The sequence below is a fragment of the Cydia splendana genome, unplaced genomic scaffold (assembly GCF_910591565.1).
Source record: "Cydia splendana unplaced genomic scaffold, ilCydSple1.2 scaffold_42_ctg1, whole genome shotgun sequence".
Lineage (NCBI taxonomy): Eukaryota > Metazoa > Arthropoda > Insecta > Lepidoptera > Tortricidae > Cydia > Cydia splendana.
The window spans coordinates 902,063-920,852 of NW_026946887.1; the positions used below are offsets into that span (position 1 = coordinate 902,063).

At 35.3% G+C, this 18,790-nt stretch overlaps 2 protein-coding genes across 2 annotated transcripts in view; one reads left to right on the forward strand and one right to left on the reverse strand.

Annotated features, from left to right (window-relative positions):
- LOC134805561 (uncharacterized) overlaps positions 1 to 18,790 on the forward strand; it is a 266,023-nt gene that overhangs the window by 53,515 nt on the left and 193,718 nt on the right. The gene's annotated exons all lie outside the window — the stretch shown is intronic.
- On the reverse strand, positions 9,842 to 15,424 carry LOC134805576 (uncharacterized). The gene is made up of 2 exons (XM_063778852.1): positions 14,497 to 15,424; positions 9,842 to 10,147 (listed from the first exon to the last, which is right to left on the reverse strand). Exons 1-2 carry the CDS (start codon positions 15,266 to 15,268, stop codon positions 10,029 to 10,031), a joined length of 891 nt encoding a protein of 296 aa, XP_063634922.1. The 5' UTR covers positions 15,269 to 15,424; the 3' UTR covers positions 9,842 to 10,028.

Genomic DNA, 18,790 nt, shown 5'->3' on the forward strand with positions numbered 1-18,790 from the left:
GCCTTTGAGACCATCGATAATCGACATACATATCAAATTTAATACTAAGAATTTCACAAAAGGATCGTCAAACATTAAAAAGATTGTATAAAAAATACTAGTCTAGAATTTCTAGAATAAAATCTAAATGTCAAAAAAAAAGCATAAGTAACAAAAGAAGTAGATAGTATTACATCGGAATATCCATTTCCTCATCAATAATCAAATATACCTAATAAATAAGTAATCATTACGAATAACAATTAATCCCACGTTGTAATATCATTCATGTAGTCTTGTGTGGTATAATAAGCTTTAGAAATAAGTTTACGCTTTACATAATTCTTAAATTTATTAATAGATAATTCAGTAATATGGTTTGGAAGTTTATTATAAAATCTTACACCCATGAATGTTTTTTTAATTTTATGGAGCCGAGTGAAGGGCACTGCGAGCTTATGTTTATTTCTAGTATTAATATTATGAATTTCACAATTTTTCCTAAAATTTACAATGTTTTTATGTACATACAGAATATTCTCATAAATGTATTGACAGTGCACTGTCATTATGTCAATTTCCTTAAATTTATCTCTAAGTGAGTCTCTATGGTTCATTTTGTATATTGCTCGAATAGCCCTCTTCTGCAGAACAAAAATGGTATTTATCTCTGAAGCACCGCCCCACAGTAAAATACCATATGCCATAATGCTATGGAAGTAACTAAAATATACTAATCGAGCTGTTTTCACATCAGTTAACTGACGGATTTTGCTCACTGCAAAAGCTGCAGAGCTCAGTCTATTCGAAAGAGTAGCAATATGGGGACTCCACTGGAGTTTAGAATCTAAAGTTATACCAACAAAAACTGTACTATCAACTAATTTCAATTCCTCATCCTTCACAATGACACTTGTTTGCACAAGCCTTACGTTACTACTAGTGACAAACTTAATACATTTAGTCTTTTTCTCATTTAACAATAAATTATTAACATTGAACCAACTTACTACTTTTGAAATGGCATTGTTTACATCATTGTAAGCTTGTTGCTGTCGTTTGACTTTGAAAATAAGTGAGGTGTCGTCTGCAAACAATACTATATCATGGTGGGTCTTAACAAGGAATGGCAAGTCATTTATGTAGATAAGGAACAGGAAAGGCCCCAATATTGACCCCTGTGGTACACCCATAGAGACCAATGACCCAGGTGGTCGCTGTCCATTCACATCGACCCTTTGTATTCTACCATTTAAGTAGGACTTAAGTAAATTCAGTGCCGATCCTTTAACTCCGTAATAATGAAGTTTCCTCATTAATGTTTCATGACAAACACAGTCGAAGGCCTTAGATAAATCACAGAAGACACCTAAAGCATCTCGTGACTCCTCCCAGGCATCGAAAATATGCTTAATTAGCTCAACACCGGCATCGGTTGTTGAGCGACCCCGTGTAAAACCAAACTGCTTATTATGCATCAAATTATTAACGTTAAAATGTCGTACTAATTGAGAAAGAACTAATTTTTCAAAAATCTTGCTAAATATTGGTAGCACAGATATCGGTCTAAAGTTAGTGGGGTCAGAGCTGCTACCAGATTTAAATAAAGGAATTACTTTACTATGTTTCATTAGATCAGGAAACTCGCCGCAATCAACACTGTTGTTAAATATAACTACCAAGTCAGGCGCTACAATTTCTACTAAGGATTTGACAGCATGGACAGAGACTCCCCAGAGGTCATTAGTTTTTTTGACATTAATTGATTTAAACGCCTTTATTACATCTGAGGTACAAACATGTTCAAAATGAAGGTCTCCACAACACTCTGGAGCGTTATGTTTTAATAATGTAACAGCAGATCAGGGTGATGAATTTAAATCCTTAGTTGTGGATACTGGTACCTCGGTGAAATTTTTTTCAAATTCTGTAGCTACTTCTAAATTGGAATCTATAATTTTGTTATCAATGTTTAGTTTAAGCTCTTTACTTGTGTGTTTCGAGCGACCAGTCTCCACATTTATAACTTTCCAGGTTGCTTTAACAATGTCGGAACTACTTTTTATTTTCTGACTTAGATAATTTCGCTTAGCTATATGATATTAGCTTAGCCAGTAACGATACAGCAAAAAACAATATAATTATTATGCCATTAAGTGTGCGTGTTTTTAATACATTTTTAAAATATACAAGTAAATTGCGTCTCACAATATTTCGTTCCCGATGGAGCGAATATTTGGATATAAATCATAAGTTTTGAGACTTGATGCTTGATACCTGAAATTCTGTGAATTGTTATTGTGGTTGATTACTGTACTTACACCGCAGCAATTTGGGCAGATTATAACATCTGTTTGGGCTGTCGTAAACACGCAGCCATTGCCAAATTACAGCCAATGCAGTTTTTATGACGAGAATGGGACGCATCAGACGATTATGTGTGTTTGAGTTGGGAGTTAAGTGTTCGAGTTGAGATGATCTGGTCGACATAAATTGCCTTTTTTACATGAAACTTTCTTGCAATACCAAATAGTAATTATAAGCCATCTGTAAAAACCAATAATTCTCCAAGTGCAAAAATTTAAGTAATTTTAAACACTAAATATGAACTTTGACTAGAATGATTTACTTCTAAGCTAATACTGGACTTTGACAAGAATTATCTCAAGATACAGAACCCACAACCTACACTGACTCAGTCAAACAGGTAGCAGATCCAACATATTATGTATTTACATTTTCGCGATAGTTTATTTTATCTGCGGCCAGCCAGGCGCCATGTTAACCTTGACCGTCAGCACAGACCACCAGACAACGATGACCTTCCGCGCCCCTCGTCATCATCCCAAATATAAATTAGAGGAACTGCTATAAAAGCTGAAGGTCTCACTTAAATGGTTTTTTAAAACAAATAGTTTACTGATGCCACGATATTCGCCATATTTTTGCGACAAAAATTTACGGATGTGTTGTTTTTCCGATAAAATTTCAATTTAAGATTTTACACTTTTGTTATTTTTAAATTTGAAATGATTGTTAAGTTTTGCAAGTTTTTCAAGCTCATATCGTCATATGAGCTTGAAAAACTTGCAAAACTTGCTCGTCAGCAAGACGTCGGAAGCCCATTTATCAGTTACTAAATCTACGGGCCGTAGATGGATGGATTGTTTTTTTATGAAAATGAAAAGGAAAAGTAGGCATTTACTTAACTACGAGAAAATCGTTGTTTTCGATAATGCCGCAGAAAAAGAAAACAAATGGCCTTGTTAATAACTCGGACAATTTAAGAGGTCATTTGTAAATGAAAGCTCAAAGGGTAATGTTCTGAATAAAATATGTAAAGGTTAACGTACTAGAAAGGTCGGAGTGGCATTGAGACAGGAACAAGTGCAGGTCTGGAGTACCTCGACTGTGTACACATGCCACCCTGATAACCTCCGTCGCATCAATGTTTTACGATATGTAAACAACAACCACAAGTATGGGTAAACAAGATGTTGCTGTGTTGTGTTGGTTGTAGATTTGTACCTTAACCCTCTAATAACTAATCTACTTTAATAGAACTCAACCAGAATTGATTATAAATTAAGAAAAATAGATTAATTTGGCCATGTGATCGTCTAGTGAAATTAATACATTGTGAACCTTAGTACCCATCGTCTTTTATGTGCAGACTGATTAGATTTGGATTCAAAATATTACCCCTAAAATACCCTATGTAATTGTAAATATTGCTACTGTAATTTATATATTATAACACTATCGTATGAAAAACAAAATCATATGAAGAATAAATAATAAATTATATTTTTTAGATTTTATCTCCTACCGAGCCCTACCGTGACCAGTTACCATGAACAGTAGTATAAGCCCTTGTTGTTTGTAATTATATTTTCCTTTTATATCCATTCGCTAACCTAACTAGCTAAAGGAAAATATTTATATGTAAATGATGCAAATATTAATACGTACAAACATACTTTATCTACTGTCACGCCTCGGATGAAGACGGGTCTCTAAACTAAATAATACCTATTTTATTTTGTTTTGTTTTTAATAGGTATTTCTAAGCACTATGTAATATTTACTTTTATCTGCGTTTCGGAACCTATTTTCAGACAAGAAGAAACGCCAAGAAACTCATCTGGATATTCTTACTATAAATGTATGGAATACTGAAGCAATCGTCTATTAAACATGATTTAATACCCTTAGTTACCCCGATATAGAAAAGCTCAAATTGTCACTAGTGAACTGCTTCGCCTGTCACTAGCTCCCTATAACAAAATTATTTAGTATGTCCTCAAATAACTTTGTTCCCCTATCTCACCCAATATAATAATGTATTACCTTTAAATCATATCTAATGTACGAGCCTCAGTAACCCATCCATATGCTACTGAAACTAGACTTTAATTTTATTCTGTATTTTAAAACAGTTAACACTCTAATGATTTTAACACTGTGTGTAACCAAAATATATGTGAGAGAATAAATAATAATAAAGAAAGAAATAATAAATAACCCTAACTCCCAAATAATGACTCTACCCTAACTCTACCCCAATGTCCCTATTCTAATGTGTAAATCTAGAGGCGAACCTCTATCTTTACAGGGAGGAGTGTGTGTAAGAGGGACCCTAATTTAAGCTGTAAACGTTCGGCCGACAAAACCGAGGTATTGCAAACCCTAGTGTCTGTGTGATTGCCTCCCTCCGCAGTGTAGGCCGTAGCCAAGGGTACTGACGAATAAGGCGCCCTATTCCAAATATAAAATGTGAATATATAAATATATATAACAAGACCACGCTTCTTCAATTACCAACAGATTTCAGTGAGTAAAGATTACTCCTAATGATCCACACGTGAGATCCTCACATCCCTCTGTCAGACCTTGAAGAGAACGTAAGAGGTATAATCGTCACCTGTGTAGGTAAAAAGGTTGACGCCAGGCCCCTCTCGCGACCTGGACCTAACACTCTACTGGATTCCCGGAAAAGCCTGTTTATCACCGCTAGGTTAGGCGTTTCCGGTTGATTGACCGTGCAATCAGACACTAATCTGGCTCTAAAACACAAAAAACACCAAAACACACGTAAGTATTTACACTGAACTAACAATTGAACAGTCTGACAAAAAGCAGCATAGTAGCTACGTAAAGTCAAACATCCAATCGTCAAAATAACACCTTTGTTTTAACGTCTACGGGCGAGCCAGAGATCGTGACAATCCGACGGACAAAAATAGAATCATCAGTTCCCAGCTTGGCGTGGGGGTATTTATAACCATAAAAGACATTAACGAAACGCGTTTGACGCATTTGACGCGTTAGGCGCACTTCAATATAAGATCTTTGTTATTTATTTCCTTTAAACTCGAGTACCAATCTTGAGTAGTTTTAGCAAAGAGATGTGATTCCCATAAGACAAGTAAAGTCAAAAGAAACCCCTTGCCTCAGAAATCAAGACAAAGTTACTCTCTAACAGATGGCGCCACTCCCTTGATATTAAACAATTCTAACTCACATCAATGTAAAAAAACATGGATCAAAGCACATGACGATCCAAAATTAATAAAAATCATTTATGTCTATATGTAAATATATATATTTTATGGATATTTTTATACATTTTCATCTTTAGTTTCAATACTGCGTCAACAGATGGCAGCATAACCTTCGCGACTACAAAATTCACCGACAGTAATTCTCTATACACATTCCATTCTCTTTGGTTTCAGCTACTCACTTTTTCTGATTAATGGCCCACTACGAAACTTGACTCTGTTAAGTTTTTTGTTTGTTGTTTCGGATTTCTCGTGAGAATGTTTTGTTTTTATTTAAAATTAATTTACTGAATGCATACATTATAGTTACTTACATGTATTTATTTTAATTAACATTTGTACATAATAATTGAGGTTTTAAAGTTTATGAAAATATTATCGATTGATCAGCTGTGTCAATCATTATTTATAAATGTTAACTAGATCAGCTAGTGCGTCTAGTTACAGTCGCCCCCTCGAGAATTTGCAATGTATGCATATACACATACATGTAGAATTCTCGGACCCTATTCGAATAAAAATGAAAATTATATCCTTAATTTGTTGGTATTATCCCCTTTTTTTCCCCTTGTATACTAAACGTGTGGTGTATGATGTGTGTTTAAACCAATACTCATTGATTGTGATTGATTAGATATAAAACTCAGATCATTGAATTTTAATAATGTATTATGATTATCTTTTCGTCACGATTTTCCTACCAATCTAGGGTATTGGGTCGTGAATCCAATAAACTCTAGTAGCTCGATTTTATGGTTTCATCCTAGTCTATGGATCTTTCTATCCGACGACTTAACCACATTGTCCGGTTAATAAATGAACCAATAAAACCTCCCTTCACAAAGTAGAAAAAACATTTGGTATAAATACTGGGATACTCATTCTCCATTAATTAAAATCCAATCCGAATTCCATTACCAAATCATCCCTCCCAATCAAGTTTTCTTGGAAAATGTCACATACATGAACAAGATATTTGACTTCAAACTTACTCCCATATTAACAATAAAGTGTTAAAGAAACCTAAAATACCATGATAATATCCTGATACTTGTATCAAAATATTACCTTCACAAACATAACATAGGTTTAAATCAAAACTACTATGTAATGTTTGTAAATAGATCCTAATAAAAATATTTATACATGAAAATAAAAAATAATAATATAAAAAAAAAAATATTTTATAACTACCTACAGTACTATAAACACTTCACCATTATAACATATGAAAATAAGTCTTACTTGTAGACATTTTAATACATCTTTATATTTAATAAATAATAAGATAAATCCATTTTTTATATAAAACCATATCTCAAAAAGCTCTATAAAATATATTTAAAAATAATGCACCAATAACTCTTTCGCATATAATAATGTGATAATGCATGTTCGTTGACATGTCATCATCGTGTTTTGATATCAAAGATCTTATTCACGATGAGGTGTGTAATTAGTCATGGGCTTAGCTTCTTGTGGAGTGTATAGTCAACAAAAACTACCCTTTGAAATGGGTCGAATCGTCATACGATTTTAGCCTACTGATAAGAATTTGTTGACTATTTTGTGTATTATTCGCAACAAAATACCAACAAATCCAGGTTGATTGCAATCTGACATTTGCCTTACCGTAAAAATCATTCATACAAAAATACAAAATTTCACACACTTCTTGCAAAATCTCCAGATATCCATCAATCTATTATTATAATTAAATAAGTTAATAATCTTTCATTGCCTTTCAATTGCCAGTTCATTCAATTCTTACTAAGCCATTTCTACAGATAGCCAACGTCAATGATTTGCAATCAAAATAAAATGCATCAAATAAAACTTAATTTTTATTTATGAAAAAACAATATTTCTGACATAACCCCAAGCTCCCTCCTATTTATTATAAACAATACCAAAAAATTGTATTTGCAAAACTATTTATATTGAAGTTAAAAAAAAATCAGTTGAAATAACGTTAATACCATGTTAGTTAACGTTGCGTTATTACATCTTACTATGGCAATACGATAACTCATTATTTTATTGTGGCAACCCCGCAAAGATGCGCCTCGAAAATGATAATGGAGAGATGCATCGCACGTCTATCTGTCCGTTGTCATTGAACAGTTTTAAATTTTATCCGATGTAGTGCAATTGGGTGTTATTGTGAAGTGTAGTGCTATAGTGAATTTTGTTGTTGAACAAATAATTGGTAAGTTTGAATGTATTTCTTACTTTTTATTTCTATATTTTATCTAATCATTTATGTATACAACTGAACTCGTTAATTTTGTATATTTATGCCAATGTTTCTGCATTATGTATATACCACATGTATTATTTTATCGCTAACTCTCGCGTGAACTATTTATTATATAGTATTATTTTTAAAGTATTAACCCCAAATATATTTTTGTTCTCTTGATATGCAGAGTAAGATAAATATTGAATTTCATGTTTTTAATAAATAGTTATTATATTTGATGATAATGTAACAAATTTTATGTTAAAGTATTTATTTAATATTCAAAAATACCATTGTATTAATATTTTATATAACCTATTTCTAAACATGTTAATTCTTTGTACATTTACACTATAAATACTAGACATGCCAAAAATATTTGCAACTATTCGGCATTCTACCTAGTCAACCACCTTTGCTGAATAATCAGTATTCAATCTAAATCACTATTCATGATATATTTATTCGATACTTGTGTATTTTTACTATCTAAATTAATTAAATAACACTTTATCTCTAACTTTGTACTCAAAACACCACGCATTTCAACAGCAGGTAAAGATCCCTTCGAGCCGTTGGCTGATTTTTTGTTACAAACTCCAACATGTGCATTCAATATGACCCTTCTGTGTAATTCTATTGTTTTAAACGGTTCTTTATTTATACGACCGATGACTTCAAATCCAACTTTCTAAATTTTATGACTTCAACATGTTTTTATGACAGTGAATATTGATATTTACTTAAATCCAAGTTTAAAATATTTTAAATTATTATATTTCAATTAATTTGTTTGCTAGCAACATCAGTGAATACTATAAGTACGGTGGCGTCGTTGATCGGGTCGCCACTTTCCCGAATGAAGGTTGAGGGAGGCGATGGCTGAGATACGCGTCATACTCGTGAACGGGTGCTGTTTGTGGAGACTGGTCTGTTTAAGCTAACACAAGCTATTATACTTAGTAACTTTATTTTTATTAATTAATTACAGTGAGACGCCTCATTCTGCTCTCGTATGTTTCTTTTCTCTTAATGAATGTATTAATTATACAGGATATTGACTCTTGGAGACCCTATACATCTCTAAGGATAACTTGATAAACTATATAATCTTATAGTTCTGACACCTAGAGACATTTACACCTCTAAATATTATAGATTTTTTTTTTGTGTTTTGTATCTGTATTTTTTATGTAATTCGACATTAAGAGACCATATACATCTCTTAGTAATTGTAATACGTTAGATTGAATTGTTAGTTTTATTTTATAAAATTGTTGATGTTATTATTTTTGCTTATATGTAAATTCAATGATGACGTGTAAAAGTGCCCTTGTGGCCTATTTGCTGAATAAATGTTGATGTTTGATGTTTGATGTTTGATGCTTCCCTTACTTTGTCTATGGCGTCCACAGTGGCGCCCCCTGGCATACACCATAGTTTACAAATTGTCAACTCGTTATACGCAACGAAAAACCCTCATTTGAAGTACTAGCTTGTGTTTGTGAAGTGTACACTATTCAAAAATGCGACTTAAAGAAATTGACTACAAAATATTGCAATTCCCAATAATTTGGGACATCAATAATTTATATCATGGTGATGAATTTCTAACCGAACTTGCCCGTCTAGATCTTTTAATACTGTGTATGAAAGACCAACCTCACTATAATTTTAAAATGCTTAACAAGAAAATCAGGAATTTCAAGGACCGTCTCCGCAGATTAAGGGTATATAATTTTGTTTGTATACATTTATTTAATTATATTTATATCAAATAATTATATAACTATTTACATCATTATTATATTATATGTATATTTTGAGAAATATTTTATTTTAATAATCTGTTAATTTTTATTACAATACTGTTTAACGCTAAAACAAAAACATTTTTTTTTGTTATAGGAAAAACTAGTCGCCAACGGACAACGATTCAGATACGTTATACAAATAATTCAAGCAGCTCCGGGGTCTCCACACCACGCTGTTATTGCTATTGAAGTAAGTATGATTAACAAATCAATAATGTTATTGCTGTATAAACATGTTTAGAGTTATATTAGATAGTTCCTGAAGGTGGGGTAGCGAGGTTAACTGAAACACTGAATTTACTAACTTGATTATATTATAAGTACATGAAGAATTGTTACAATTGTCAGGTGTTACATGACTGATGGTTAAGGCGAGACTGACTTACATATAGCGGGGGGGCCCGCACTGTAGCCGCGGGCACTGCCTAGTCAGCTCATATCGCGGTACACGCGCACTTGAATATGAGCTGACTTGGCAAATGTCCCTATATTACTTCCCCCTTTTTTTGAAACAAAAAAAAATATATAATAAAAATACAATGATCTCTCTTGTGGGATCCTTCCTTAACTCCGCCCGTGTGACTCTAGCCTTACATTGTTATGGCTAATCAGTGTATGTACTCGAATGGCATGTAGGCACGTATTACGCTGACATAGCGCGATGCGTGTCCACAAGCCGTCACACGTATAATATTAACACATTACAGTTAGCTATTTTTAGAACAATGTACCAATGGTTTTTTAAACATAAGTACTATATGTAATACAGACATTATGATTAAAGACTGAAATAAAGTTTAGTTACACAACACTTGTTTTACTGCACTTCACTTCACTAGTAAATTACCGGTTGTTGTTTCGGTTGTGGTTGTTCCCTATGTACAACCACTGCTGTCGGCGGAACCTTGTTTACAGCTTTTTGTAACCAGGTGCGCATACACTGCCTGCACTTCGCTTGTACGAAGTATAAAAGAAATAACGTCAATATGATAGCGATTACCATGAGCACCATTCCGAAATAATTCAGTTTCGTGTCCACTTGACCAGTGACACTGTGGACTTCAGCTATTGCTATGTTGTTGCTTGGTACTTCTTCTTTACTTTGGTTATAGCCCATTTTAATTAATAATTCACAATTTGTTTACAGTATAAAACTGAAAGATGTACGTGTTGCGCACAAGCAAGTGAAGTAGTCTCAACAAAAATTACAATATTCTACTTTAAATACATACACAAAACAATTACGCAATGTCACAGCACATCATTTTGCAAAATTTCGTGCCAGCAATAAGATAAATCCAAGTCCAAAGTATAACATCAGCTCTCAGCAATTCTTATTGCTATTTACAACTAAGTAGTTCAACATAATAACCGTATAATGTCAGTCAACCATTACTTGCGTTTACCGATATGCGATAATATCTTATAAATGCTAAAATGAATTGAACAGTTTAATAAAAAAATGTATATGTATGTTTTGTATATAAGTGTATGATAAAAAAGTGTAAAAATAGAATGTGTAAAATATGAATGTAAACCAATGTAAAATTTCGACATTAAAAATTCATAATAGTATATTAATTCCTTAATTAGTGCTTTATGTGCGAAACTATATATGCCGCGAATCTATTCGTCAATTAAAAACCTAACCGGTTTATTTATAACTCTACCACTTCTAGTGGTACGCGGTTTCGCCATAGCTTCGCTTTCGCCTCGCGCTGCAGTGGAGTCGCTTACCTTAGTACTCTCGCTGCTATCGGTAGCTACGTCGTCGTTCCAAACGTAAGCAGGTTTCAATCGGTCAATTGAGATACGAGCTTGCCTATTTGGGAATTGTACTAAAAATACTTTTTCGTCTCTACTTAACACTTTAAAAGGTCCCATATAGGGTGGCTGTAATGATTTCCTCACGGTGTCATCCCTGACGAAAACGTATTGACATGATGCTAATTCCTTATGCACAAATAAAATGCGGTTGTTACGTGATCCCGCAGATACCGGTTTGTACTGAGATATTGTTTCCCGAATTTTCTCTACTAAACTACCCGGATCGCTGGGTTCCGTGGGGCGTGTGTCAAAGAAATCCCCAGGTAAACGTAGCGTACGTCCGAACAACATCTCTGCGGCACTTACGTCATTATCGCTTCGTCCTGCCGCGCGCAGGCCCAGCATGACGGTCGGCAGTTCGTCCTCCCACGAGGTATTGTTCATTCTGGCCATTAGTGCTGCTTTCAAACTCCTGTGGAAACGTTCTACCTTGGAATTGCTCTGAGGGTGGAAGGGTGTGGTTCTGATTTTGTTTATGCCTAACAAATCCGATAGCTCTCTAAATAGGTTACTTTCGAATTGACGTCCCTGATCTGTTGTGAGCTGCGACGGACAACCGTAACGCGCGATCCACCCGCTAAACACCGTCTTAGCCACTACTTCTGCTGTCATGTCTGCTATTGGAAAAGCTTCCGGCCAGCTAGTACGCCTATCTATTATTGTTACTAGGTAGCGATTTCCATGCGGAGATGTCGGGAGCGGCCCGACCAGGTCCACGTGGATATGCGACAGCCTATCAGCGTTTTCAAATGTACCTAACTCAGAAACAGTGTGTCGGGTAACTTTCGCCTTTTGACAAGGTATACACGCTCTGGCCCAATGACTTACGTCTTTATTCATACTTGGCCAAAAGAACTTTTGACATACCATTTTGCGAGTAGTGCGTACTCCGGGGTGACTCAGACAATGGACGCTTTCAAACGCGGCGCGCCTAAACTTTTCGGGCAAATACGGCCTTACTTCCTTCAACGATATTTCGCAATATACAGCCTTTTGACAATTCGGTATTGCGAGTAATTTTATGTCTACAGTATCGTTTCCGTCGCGCCGGTCTGATTGCGTCATGCTCGCTAGGTACTCGTCTCGCGCTTGCTCGTCAGCGAGTTCCGTGTAATTAATAGCGGTTGGGCAAACAATGGTCTCTATACGGGATAGCGTATCAGCCACAACGTTATCCTTCCCGCTTATGTGACGAATATCCGTAGTGAACTCGCTGATGAACATTAAATGTCTCGTACGTCGCGGTGTTTCACTACTACTTTTCCCTATATTTTCGAACGCATGACACAAAGGTTTGTGGTCTGTATAAACTATCAGTGGTCTGCCCTCAAATGACTTGCGAAAATGTTTCATCGATAAATAAATACCTAACAGTTCTAAGTCATATGCGGAATAACTTTTCTGGGCCTTCGTTAGTTTTTTTGAAAAGAACCCTAATGGTTCCCATTTTCCCTTGACCAACTGATGTAATGCAGAACCCGCGCAGTTAGATGACGCGTCGGACATTAAGGCTAGAACCGCGCCGGACTGAGGATGCGACAGTGTAACGGCTTTTTTAAGGCCCTCTTTACACTGTTCGAACGCTTCCTCAGTCTCCTTCGTCCAAACTATCGCCGTTTTATCGCGTTTTTTCGTGTTTACTAAATATTGATCAAGTTTTGATTGTATGGCCGCTGCCTTGGGAATATGAGACCGATAAAAGTTGAGCATGCCTAGAAATCGTCGCAACTGCTCCACTGTCTCCGGTTTCGGGTACTGTGCTACAGCCTGAACCTTTTCCTCTAACGGTTTAATGCCCGATGCGTCCACCTGGTGACCCAGGAATTCTAACTGCGTTTGTCCGAAACTGCACTTCGCTAAATTAATTGTAATTCCGAATTTAGCAAAACGTTCAAAAACCAGTCTAAGATGGTCCCTATGCTGCGCCTCGTTGTCGCTTGCGATAAGAACATCATCTAGATAATTGAATAGGAAGTCTAGGCCTTCCAGTACTGAAGTATTCATAAACCGCTGGAAGGTTTGTGCGGCACAGCGAAGCCCGAACGACATGACAGGGAATTCCCATAACCCGAATGTTGTGATAATTGCTGTTTTCTCGATATCTTCCTTGGCTACCGGTATACAATGATAAGCTCTGTTTATATCTAGCTTTGAAAATATTTTTTTACCTGCCAATATGAAGGTGAAATCGTGTAGTCTAGGTATCGGGTATCTATCGGGTTTCGTTTGCGCGTTCAAGGCACGATAATCCCCACAAGGGCGAATTTCGCCGTTCTTTTTCGTTACCACTGTTAACGGGCTAGCCCATTGGCTCTTGCTTGGCCTACAAATGCCTAGCTCTTGCATTCGGCGAAATTCCTCCTTGACCCGTTTATGCCTGTCCGGTGGTAATGGCCTTGCCCTCGCAAACGTAGGTGGCCCGGTTGTCTCAATGTGATGCACAACATCGTGCGCAGGGGGTTCCCTGTACGTCGGCGGCTTCGTGATGCTAGGGAATTGTAACAACAAACTGTGGAATGGATGATTACCATCAACTGTACTAATGGACGGCTGACTGCTATTGACAACCGTTGCAGATACGTTGAACTCTGTTACAAGGTCGTGTAATTTCTGTTCGCTCAGGTTAACTAAAAGCCTATGATAACTCAAAAAATCGGCCCCGAGTATTGGTTGTCTGACATCGGCCATCACAAATTCCCATCGAAATGGCCTACGTAACTTAAAATCTAAAGACAACACTTTAACACCGTATGTTTTTATTTGCGTACCGTTTGCTGCGAAAAGTTTTAAATTAGTGCACTCACCCGCGCTTAGTCTCCTGTCCGCCGGTATTAGAGAAATGTCCGCACCTGTATCAACTAAAAAACGCAGTCCGGTATTTAAGTCTGTTATACACAAACGACGGCTGGTGTGGATAGCACAGGTCTCCGCCGAACTCTGTGCCATCGTTACTCGTTTCCCTGCTTCTTGTCCCATGCGCAAGGCTGGATGCACTTCGCGGCGGCCGGTCCAAACCGGAAGTGGTAGAAGCAAAGCCAGTCCGGGTTTCTTCCTGCCCTGTTGCTGCTACTTTGTGGGCGAGTTCCACTCCTGTGCCTGGATGTGGATCGAGCTCCTCTAACTCTGCGTCCGAAGTTCCGTGTCCTTGGCCTCGAACGCTCCAAATCCATCATACGGACACTCAGTTTGGCGATTTCCGCTAGTATCACCGCTGTATCTGCAGTTCCTGAGGTTCTCGCTGGCGCGCTGTGCCCCTGGCCCTGTGGTACCGCCACTGCTGCCACGTGAGGGTTTCTTGTAGCCTCTGACACGTCATCGGCAATGCTGGCCAACGTGTCAAGGTCCGTCTCTCTGGACGCTACTAAAACTGCACGCACCGCCGTGGGCAGATGGTTTTGCCACATTATTCTCAATGTCGCGTCTGGAAAGCTATCCTTAGCTAAGTTGCGCATCTTAGCTAATAGCTGCGACGGCTTTTGATCTCCTAGATCCATTTCTCCTAGGACCTTCTCCACCTGCCTGTTCTTAGAGTCTTCTAGCATCTTCAACAGCTTGGCTTTCAGCTCCTGGTATTTGTTGGTGGAGGGTGGGTTCGTTAGGAAGTCCGTAAGTCGGAGTATGACTTCCTTCGGCAGCTTGGACACCACCATGTCGAACTTTGCGTCGTCGCCTATCTTCTGTGGCGTTAAAACGGCCTCCGTGCGTATAAACCATACTCTGGGCTGGTCAACCCAGAAGTCTGGAATACGGCTCGACACCGAGATCGCCATGACCTCGGCGGAGCGTGGCACTACGATGTCCTGTAGTTGCAAGGCTGCCGGAGTCTTCTCTTCAGTGGTCATTTTCACGTAACAATAAACCACAAAAGTCCGAATAACAACCTACGCTACCAATGTTCAGTCGGGGTCACCACTTTAGAGTTATATTAGATAGTTCCTGAAGGTGGGGTAGCGAGGTTAACTGAAACACTGAATTTACTAACTTGATTATATTATAAGTACATGAAGAATTGTTACAATTGTAATATGAGCTGACTTGGCAAATGTCCCTATACATGCTTATTGCATTTAACTATGTTTATTTATTTTACAGCCTTCACTAAGTTTGCAAAATATACTTTTTGATATCCCGGAGCAAGTAGTTGAAAACGAAGAACCTCCGCTGGATTTCAACGTAAGTTGTTTTAATTTGAAGTACATTTATTTTACTTTCAGATTCCATAGAAACTTAATAGGTAATGTTTATTTGATTATTATTTTTCAGGCCCTCATAAATGAGTCCGGACTGTTAGACGACGTGGGTGATCCTATTTGATTCAACATTTTATGTAAGTAATACTCGGTTCTTTCTACTATCATACATTTTTGTTTTAATCTAAAGAACAATGTTTTTCTAGGAATGTCAACTTGGTAGAACACGGTCAGTTCTTTCAGTACATAGTATATATTACGTAATGCTAATTTATATTTAATATGTTATATTATCCTACTGCCACTTTAATTACCCATAACATATAGATATGATTGGTAAATTGAACTCATTAGTTTACACCATATTATTTTTCTCGTTTAAAAACTTTGTTTACACTAACACGATAAGAAAGCGTCGTCACACACAGTTAAAGGAGTACCTGCTAACCTTTTTTTTCCCGATCTTTTATAAGTGGCTGAATGCGTCTCACGATGTCTTTCAGCTATTTTTAGAACTATTGTTTTGATTTTAAGATTTTTAAATTTTTACATAATATGATTTCAGGATAAGTAAGGCGTTCGTGTAAGATGATTATATGTAATTAGTCTTCCTAATTATGAGACAACATTTTCTAAGTAAGTTTGCTTTACCTAACCTAACATTTTTCAATTTTATTTAAATAAAATAATTATAATGAACTATATCGCAATAATCAAACTTTTACTGTAATTATTTTCTAATGATTTTTTTTACAACAACTTTTTTTTTTATTAAAAGTAATATAAATGTATGTCTTATTTAATATGTTATTGATAATTTTCATCTACTGAAATTTATGTCTACCAAAATAATTACAAAACATCTATGTTCTCTGTCTAAACTGAGTACTTCCCGTTTTCCAGATGTTCCACATGACAAAAGACCGAGTGTCGCTGAATGCTGTTCCTTCATTTTATTTTAAGGTAATTAAAATGCTTACTTATTATTAACATACCAAAAACGATACTATTTATAATTAATATATTTTTCAAAATGATTTAATGAATTCAAGATATTTACTTTTCATCTCTCTTTTATTTATAAGATATTTTGATTATATATTTTAATTAATTATTTTTTTTTATAATAATAATGAAAAATATTTTTTTTTTTGTGAAAATCCACTACCGCTATTTGTGCCTTCGGGTAACATTAGGTAGCCCAACCCTTTAATATACATGCTTAAAGGGTTATTGTAAATTAACATATTTCTTTTTTATGATAATTACCATTACACAAAATCAAAGTTATTACAAAATCAAAACCAAAGTTAGTTGCCTATTCTACGTGTATATGAATGAAGCGACTTGTATATGTGAATAGTGTTACTTTCACACATACGGACTACTGTTATGCCGGATGTGGATGGAAGACCCTATTCTAACTTACCTACTTATTTTTACAATTTTTTTTTCTTTATTTCTAAAAATTCTTTATTCTAATTTGACACTTTCTCTTTTTCTTAATAGCTATTAAAAATCTCTATAACAATATTACGTAGTTCCAAAAAATATTTATTCTAATTAGACATTTTTTTTATTAAAAACCTGTATAACAATAATGCTTATGTATACATTTTTTTTTCTTTAATAAAATAAAATTCTTAATGATTTCAGCTACAATACAACATTCAGCGCCTTCGCATTCGACTCGCCTTAATAGAACTTCTGTGCTACTATTCTAAACTTGGTAAGTACATTTAAACACGTCATTAATCTCTATGTTATATATTAGAAAAATTCAAAAATATTACTCAATGTCTAATACATCTATCCTTATAATATTTAACCTATTTTTTTTTTAACTTTTTAATATTTTTTAACAGTTATTTTCTAGTCAAACCTTTTTATCAACATTAAAACATAACAATTAGTTCTGTTTATCTAATTAACATAACAATAAAAATACAGTCATTAACAAATGTCAGTTAAACATTACATTTTAATCAACGTTCACCGGATCAGCTATTTTTACTCAATTCGCCTTTATAATATCTTGACAAATGTATTGTATTGTATTGTATTTACCTCGGTATATATTTGTATATGGATCTACTAAAATATATACGTTTGGATAGGGAATTGCGGCAATTACATAAGGTCCCTCATAAATTGCTTCGAACTTTTTTGTTATCTTTTGCTGAGCATTTGATTTATTTAACTTTTTTATTTTAACCCAATCCCCTATTTGAAATTGAATCAGTCTATAATTTTGATTAAACTTTGCCTGCCTTATCTCAGCTGCTTTCTTTAAATTTTCTCTAACCTTTTGCCTAATGTCCGCTATGTTTTTCTTTATATGACTAATAATTTCCTTATCAAATGTTAATTGCGTAGGCTGACCATACATTATTTCACATGGAATGAACCCTGTACTATCATGAAACGTATTGTTATATAGAGTTTCTATCTTTGGTAATATTTTCACCCAACTTTGATGTCGTTTTTCACAGTAAGTCCTGAATAATACTCCAAGTTGTCTATTCACGCGTTCTGTAGTATTTGGACGAGGATTTCTAACTGTTGTATATATAGTTTTGACCCCCTTTTCTTTCATAAAACGCCTCCATTGATCACTAATAAACTGCGAACCATTATCTGTTAAAATTGCTTTTGGTTGAATGATTTTAAAGAATTTTTTCATACTAACTACCACAGATAACGCTGTAGCCTTCCGTAACGCAAATAGTTTGATGAATTTACTAAATGAATCTTGAACTACCAAAATATAGCTCATTCCGAACTGTCCTGACGGTAAAGGCCCATAAAGATCCGCCATGACTAAATCTCCGATATCATTACTCACTATTGACTTACACGGTCCTACGTGTTTGATATAATCATTTTTCACCATTTGACAAGTATGACAAGTTCTTATTAGTTTTTTAACATCTTGCGTAATACCCCTCCAATAAAATCTATCTTTTATGTATTTTATGACCTTGTAAGCCCCTTGATGACCCATTTCTAAGTGTATTTGTTTTATTATATCCGATACTAACATTCTTGGCAAAAATATAACTTTATTTGGACTATTATCGGATGTGAAGTACAATACACCATCCTGTAATGAGCATCTTTGAATTATTTGACCGATTCTATCACTAATATCACCATTTTCTAGACCTTGAATTT

What these genes read in the sequence shown, in the direction of transcription:
- LOC134805576 (XM_063778852.1), bottom strand. Translation starts at nt 15,268, where the DNA reads ATGACCACTGAAGAGAAGACTCCGGCAGCCTTGCAACTACAGGACATC. An exon ending in GAGTGGAACTCGCCCACAAA is followed by an intron (nt 10,148 to 14,496) that starts GTAGCAGCAACA and finishes GGATCCCACAAG; the next exon opens with AGAGATCATTGTATTTTTAT.